At 42.4% G+C, this 7466-nt stretch overlaps 1 protein-coding gene across 1 annotated transcript; it reads left to right on the forward strand.

Moving 5' to 3' along the window:
• Positions 1-1203: 1203 nt before the first annotated feature.
• LOC146839608 (olfactory receptor 5AR1-like) lies at positions 1204-2154 on the forward strand. The gene has a single exon (XM_085650826.1). The coding sequence runs from the start codon at positions 1210-1212 to the stop codon at positions 2152-2154; it is 945 nt and encodes a 314-aa protein (XP_085506952.1). The 5' UTR covers positions 1204-1209.
• Positions 2155-7466: the final 5312 nt, after the last annotated feature.

A 7466-nucleotide genomic window follows, 5' to 3' on the forward strand; every position in this document is an offset into this window, starting at 1 on the left:
TTTGAAGCTTTCTTCCGCAGAAGGCTCTTCCTGACTTGGGGGAGGCATGAACATCTCCCCCCTGGCAAGGCATTCTTCTCAACCTCTGAGGTCAGAACTCTGTTGGTGATAGGTTGGCTTAGACTAGTCAGTGACCACACTAAGGGTTGGTAGGTTTCAGGGGACCTCTTTAAGCATTCCTCTGTGTGCAAATAATAATAAATCTGACACTGAAATCAGTTTAGGTTTATCAAGATGAGTTATTTGGTACCAAGCATCCCATAGTACAGTAAAGCCATCATGGTGCTGGGGAACTCGTAATGACGAGTATGGCTTCCTTGTTCACTTACAATATCCATGAAGTGACTCGGATACTGCAGACGCATATATGCTCATGCAGATATGCCCTTACAGGGGATATAGTGCACCCTGACTTAGGACTATAAGGCCTGCTTTAGAGGTCTCTTACCTATATCCCATGCAGTGTCTGTGGGCACGGCATACAGGGTTGTGTACTATGTTGACTCTTTGTTTTTTTCTGTACCATAGCACGCAGCCTGCAATGGCAGCATGCATGGCCTTGGTGAGGGAAACTTGCGTGGCACATTTTGTAATGCTTCCATTTGAGTCCCTCTTCAGTGCCAATGCCATAGGTACCAGAGGTAGCATTTACTAGGCACTTGCAAGGGCTACTGAAGTTGTGCAAATTGGGAAAAAAGTTGGATAGTTTTAGATAGAGCATCTGGCCCAGGGGACCTGGTTGGCAGTGACGCCGGGCCCTTCCTGTCGAACTTTTCAAGGCAAAACATGGGTGCTAAGTGTGTCAAAAAGAGGCACTTACCTACACAATCAAACCATGCTTAGGGGACTAAGCAAACACACTTAACAGTGGTAAAGTGCACAGAGTTGGAAGGTCAAAGAAAACAAATTTCAGCACTAATAAATGGAGGTAAGTAGGCAAAAAGGCAGGGGGATGACCACCTTAAGGCTGACAGGATGAAATATGGACTCAAACAAAATTTACATTCAGCAATGTGAAATTATAATTTTGGAATTTTTGTAATTTCTGGATTTTATGTGATATCTATATGACCTATGCATGTGCATGTTTCATAGTGTGAAAGGCTTTATAGAAAGGCTGTAATTATTATAAGTAAAAGCAAAATTGTTTAGGACTGAGTTGAACTAACCATCTCCATCTTCTCCCAACAGATAACAATAAATAATAACATGGAAGAAAAAAACCAGACCTCAGTTACAGAGTTCATTCTCCTCGGACTCACCAATGAGCTGAGACTTCAGATTCCACTCTTTGTTCTGTTCCTCCTGTTCTACTTTGTCACCGTAGCTGGCAATATCAGCATTGCAGCTTTAATTGTCGCTGAACCGCGTCTCCACACCCCTATGTACTTTCTCCTTAGCAACTTGTCTTTGTCAGATTTCTGCTACTCTTCCGTCATTGCTCCCAAAATGCTTGTGCACTTCTTCTCAAGCAGGAAGGTGATCTCCTTCACTGCATGCGCAGCTCAAACCTATTTTTTTGGCGTATTTGCATCTACTGAAGGCTACATACTGGCGGCCATGGCTTATGACCGCTACGCCGCCATTTGCCACCCACTCCTGTATCCAGTTATCATCAGCAGGAAAGTATGTATCCAGCTGGTGGCTGCAGTCTACTTTGGGGCTTTGCTCACTGCAGCAGTGTACACTGGGAGCACCTTCCACAACACCTTCTGCGGACCTAACATTATCAACCATTTCTTCTGTGACATGATCCCACTCATGAAGCTCTCCTGTTCTGACACCTTTGTAGGAAAGACAATGATCTTTGCTGTAGGGTTCATCTTTGGTTTCACCTCTCTCCTGATCATGATCATATCATATGCCTATATAATTGCCGCCATTTTGAGAATCCGTACCAATGAGGGGAGGCCCAAGGCTTTCTCAACCTGCGGCTCGCACATGACCGTTGTGCTTTTGTTCTATGGGACAGCTCTCTTCATGTACCTGAGACTTCCCTCCAGTGACTCAGGCATGCAAGATAAGGTCGTGTCAGTGTTTTACACTCTAGTAAATCCTATGCTGAACCCCATGATCTACAGTCTGAGAAACCAGGAGGTTAAGGGGGCGCTCTGGAAACGTGTTACTTGCAATTACAGAGGTCAATTTCATTAAGGGAATTGCCACATTTTTTTTTCTGTCAAAACAATTAATGTTAATGACATGCATCAAATATGAACGGTGAATATTGACTGGTATAATGTTCCAGGCATCTTCTTGGAAAACCCTGGCAGTAAAGGGCAGTGAAAACAGTGAAATGTTCCCCTCACAATGGGAGTGGACTCCCATGGTGAATGGATTATTTTATATTTTATTTTAAAAATGAAATTTAAATAAAAAAGAGTAAACTTATTTTGTGCAGTGCCCAGTTCCGCTGATGGAGCCCTGCACCAAATAGGAAAATGCATTGACAGGAACGGCTGTGACGGTGGTTCCTGCCAATGCTTTAGAAATGACCACCAGCTTGGAGGTCATTTATTCATTTGGTGGGTGAAAAAGTTTTGACCTGGTGGACATATAGTGTACTATCAGGCCAACAGAGAATACTCCAACCACCAACATCAAAATCAGGCCCTTAGTTAGTTGACTAAATGGGAGTAATTACTCAGTTAGTTTCCAGAAAACGAAGTGTGGTGGGATCTTGCTCCTAATATTAAGTGCTATGGTATGCGGTAATAGGCATGAAATGCAATGTGCAATGGTTTGTTATAATCCCAGGATATAGTTACAGGGTTTGACAAAGTGTCCCTAATTTGCAATGTTTTGAGATAGTGTCCTTGGGATTTGCTGTTCTCACAGTGTGTAGAACTAATGTCTCTAAAATACATTGCACTGTATAAATTCTCCAATAATACTATTCATTGGGATGGGTTAGGATACGTAAGGTACTGTATATTGTGGTTGGATTTTCAACATAGGATGGAGGGTGGCACAGTTGTGTTTTACAATGCAGCACATTGTAAAGTATTAGTGATCCTAGGGTGCAATACATTGTGGCGTGTTAGTGGACTTCAGGTGTTGTGTGCTATGTCAGTGTCATATATTAGTGTAATGTGTAATGTGGTGGGTTAAAGCCTCTTTAAAGAAACTGGTGAGGCATGTTAGAATCCTTTCAGTGCAATGCAACGGATATGTATCCCTAATATCAGGATTAATCTAGTAAGTTAGTGTCTCTAGGATGCATTGTGGTTTAACATGCTATTGCTGATTTTAGTGAAATGTACTGTAGTGTGGTGTGCACGTATTTATTGGATGGTGGGCTAGTGTCCACCATATTATGGAATGGTACCTGGTGCATATAGGATGCAGAGACATTTTGGGCCATATGTAGGTAGCCCAATACCGGTCGGTAACGGCCGATTTTCGGTAAATATACCGTTACCGACCAGTATTTAGGCTTTTGATATGTAGGGGGATGATTTCTGTATTCGGTAATTTACCGAATCGGTAAAATTACCGATTCGGTAATTTTACCGATTCGGTAAATACCGAATACAGAAATGAGATGTAGGGGGAGTGTGTGGTGGGTGTGGGGATTCGTTATTTACCACCAACTGAAAGTTGGTGGTAAATGACGAATGACTCAGTTAATGCATTTTTTGGCCCTTAGATGTGTGCAATGTGGCAGACACACATGCCCTCAGGGCATGTATGTGTGCCACATGTGCACACATGCAGGAATCAGGGGTGCAACAGGGTGTCAATGTGACACCCTGCCACCCTTGATTGAGCTCCCCCCATTACCGATTCGGTATTTACCGATTCGGTAATGGTAACTGGCTTCCCATTGATTCCTATGGGCCTCCTGGCCCATAGGAATCAATGAGATACAGGTTACCATTACCGAATCGGTAAATACCGATTCTAAAATACCGACACATACCGAATCGGTATTTTTTTACCTACATTACATTTACCGATTCATAAATACCGAATCGGTAAAATTCGGTATTTAAGAATCGGTAAATGTAATTTACCTACATATGGCCCTTAGTGTCTTAGCATCACTATGATGCAGTGCAGTCTGTTACCTTGGTGGATGTGGAGCACACTGTTCTCAGTTGGTGTTACTAGAGGGCATTGCAATGTGATATTTTTCCTTCCTAGGGTACTGAATTGTCACATGTATCCCATATTGTAATGCATAGTCCAATGGATACAATGCAAAGTGGTGCACAAGGATGCATCAGAGGCAGAGTGGGAAGATGGTACCAATTGGAAGAAATATGGTGGGTTACTATCTCTAGTTTAAAATCAACTTTGACTGTTGAATGTCCCGAGGCAGCCCTGCATTGTGGTTTGTTAGCTTCTCTGTTGTGTAGTGTGATGAGTTAGTGTCCACACGATACAGTGCAACATAGTGGTTTAATGCATAAATGAGCCACTGCAGTGGGCTATGTTAGGTTCCATAGAATTCACTGCCACTTGGTTACTTAGAGCCTGATTACGTCTATGGCATACAATTGTGACCCAGGCGTAAACTCAAATTTACACATGGGTCAAAATTACAAGTTGGAAGGCATTTAGCACATCCAATATTTATGGAATGTGTTAAATAACTCAACATTCGTTACATTTTGGCAGGTCAAACCTGCGGATGTTTTTCATGGGAAATTGTAATGACAAACTTTAGATCTCCCCTGGACCAAGGAATGTACCGTCACTTTCCCAGGGAGAGAATAACAGTTCCAAACTTATGGAATATAACATATACACAGCACTTCCTAAGGTGGGCAAACTTTCAACACTCCCCCAAAGGCAAGGCAAGAAAACAATAATTTGCACATCACTTGTCAGGAGTAAGTAGCACAACTTCCTATAACACAATTACCTGCTAGAAGGGAATTCACCCATCCTTCTACAACATAATACTTGGCCAAGAAGAGTCCACACCTCCTGCTACAAGGAAAAGACGAATTGGTATATCTGGGATGTATTTATTAGTAAATAGCATCACACAGTAAGCCAAATGCACCTGTCATAGCAGACACTAACATATCAATAGTATGATTGAAACCCAATCAAGGCAAATGTATATGTAGAAATATATATGTATGGATTTAAGAATCAGAGAGAATCAGTAAAGAATCAAGAGACGGTTAGTAGCAGAGGCACCTCACCCAATGCTCCATCATTTCACCCCACTTTGTTCAAGGGAAGTCCATTGCTTGAACCGGGTGAAAGCTCAGAGGTGACACCACTTTTTCCATGACAGCACGTCTGCTCCACGGATGAACTTCCACCAAGCCAGTGTAGACTCCCCTTTTTAATACACATTCAAAACACAGCGAAGCTTCTAGCAAGCCACGCCCCCTAGTTTTCATGAGAGCCCGTACCAGCTTGCTCTAAGGGCATAGCAACGGTTGATCAGGCCTTTGCTATGACTAAAAGTCAAACCATGTACATTCCTCTGATAAGAACCAGTTTTCTCTAGTCAGTAAAATGCGAAAAACAGGAGGAAAGAGCAGACCATGCCCTCCCCACTTTGCAGCTTCGTGCAGCCACAGAAAATGGCTTCAGCATGAAAATTGAGTTAGTTAAGCCATGCACACAAAGGCCCAAAGCAAGATGGAATCAGAAAAGCAAGGATGCACCTATAATTCTCATCCACGCAACTTACAAGCACCACTGTGCACACAGAAAAGTTTGAAGCAAGGTAAAGTCAGAAGGCAGAATGACATTAGACCACGTCAAAGCCAATAGGTCAAAGTAATAATTCACCTAACCCAAATAACATTATACACTTAATCCCTCAGTATACAAAATTGAGCACATGTGTGCACCACCACCCACAAGACTGCACCTCAACATCCCATACCTTCTATTCTTGGAAAGACTATTCCACTAAAAGGCAGAAGAAAAGCAGGCATATGCAAACCCATCCTACATTAAGGCTAAGGTAACATAACACACTTAAGTCAGTACAAAATGGTGGGGGTCGAGGGTCATCATAGGGTGTCAGACCACAAAAGTGGCTCATTCACCACATTGCACCCCATGACCCTCGATCATGACCATTCACATATGTCAAAAACAAAATCTCTCAACTAAAGGCACAATTATGAATGAAGCACTGCATCTATTAACTGCAAAAATGAAATCATTGCAAAGCAAATAGCAACTGTATATCATAACTGAAAAACAAAACTATCATTGAAGCACTGCATATCTCAATTGAAAGCAAAACCATTTAAAACCACATTTCTAAATTGAAAGGCACATCTACTAAAAAGCACATGTTGAAACAGCAACTCATGTGCTGAAGTGGCTACACAAAAATACATAATTCAAAACAAATCATGACTAAAAAGCAACTATGATCGAAATGTTCCATTGCAAAACTGAAAAACTCATCAAAAATATATGATAATCACTTTAGAGCAAATAAAGTCTGCATTCCCTAAATACATGTAAAAGCAATAACTCAGGTGCATCTAGAAATAGCTCATAGAGATCTGGATACATGTTTAAATGAATACACAAAATAAATGAATCAAGCTTTTGAATGCTCCTAATGCCTCTAATGGTTAAACTGGAAACTCTACTGCCAAACTCATATATTGTAGCAACAGGTTATTACACTTCAGTCTCTAACTCAGAAAATATCTACTCTGATTGCAGCAAAGCGTCTCTATTGGTCTCCATCCCTAAAAACAAAAACAGTCCTTCTGTGTGACAAAACACACAGCCGTCTCCCATTGCATCTGAACTTCACGTTGATAAAACAGTTCTGGCAAAGCACATCCTGTAGTTCCCTCTTTTGTTGTTTCTTCACTGTCACACAAGCAGTTACCCTGTGTGAAAGACACACAGCCTTCATGAATGTAAAGTCAATCTCACGTAAATGAAACAGTTACAATCTGCTGATCCCTCTTTGCTTGGAAAGAAGCAGTCCATCTGTGCAGGACACAGCTCTTCATCTATCTGCATCTGTAGCTCCTTGACAAGGGAGGACCCCATCCAGTCTGGTCAGCCACAGGCATCAGCCGCCACCGTCTGGTCTGGCGATCACTCCAGGCTTGGGGGAGGAGGGGAGCGGGGTGGGGGGAGAGGGAGGGCCCCACTCACATAGGAGAAGGGAGTCCCACTCACACGCGGAGAACTGGGCGAATCTGAAAAAGAAACAAGCATCACTCTTCTTGCAAAAAACATTTTTCAAAAGCACACCTTTTCTGTCTTGCATTTCTACATCCAAGAACACTACCAACGCTTTAGCCTCTGAATTCTTGGTAAAATCTCTCTTTTTCTGTACACAGGAAGAAGGGCTGGGGCAGTATCCGTCTCTCACTTCTCTCATTGCACCCCTCACAAGTGCTGCCCCCCTTTACAAATCTCTGCAGACACTAAATGGCCCCTCACCAAACATAACAAGCAGAGACTTCTCCGCTGTCTCTAGCTCGCACCTTATCTCCTTCAAGGTCGAAGTG

The sequence above is a fragment of the Triturus cristatus genome, chromosome 4_1, assembly GCF_964204655.1.
Source record: "Triturus cristatus chromosome 4_1, aTriCri1.1, whole genome shotgun sequence".
In the NCBI taxonomy this organism is placed as follows: domain Eukaryota; kingdom Metazoa; phylum Chordata; class Amphibia; order Caudata; family Salamandridae; genus Triturus; species Triturus cristatus.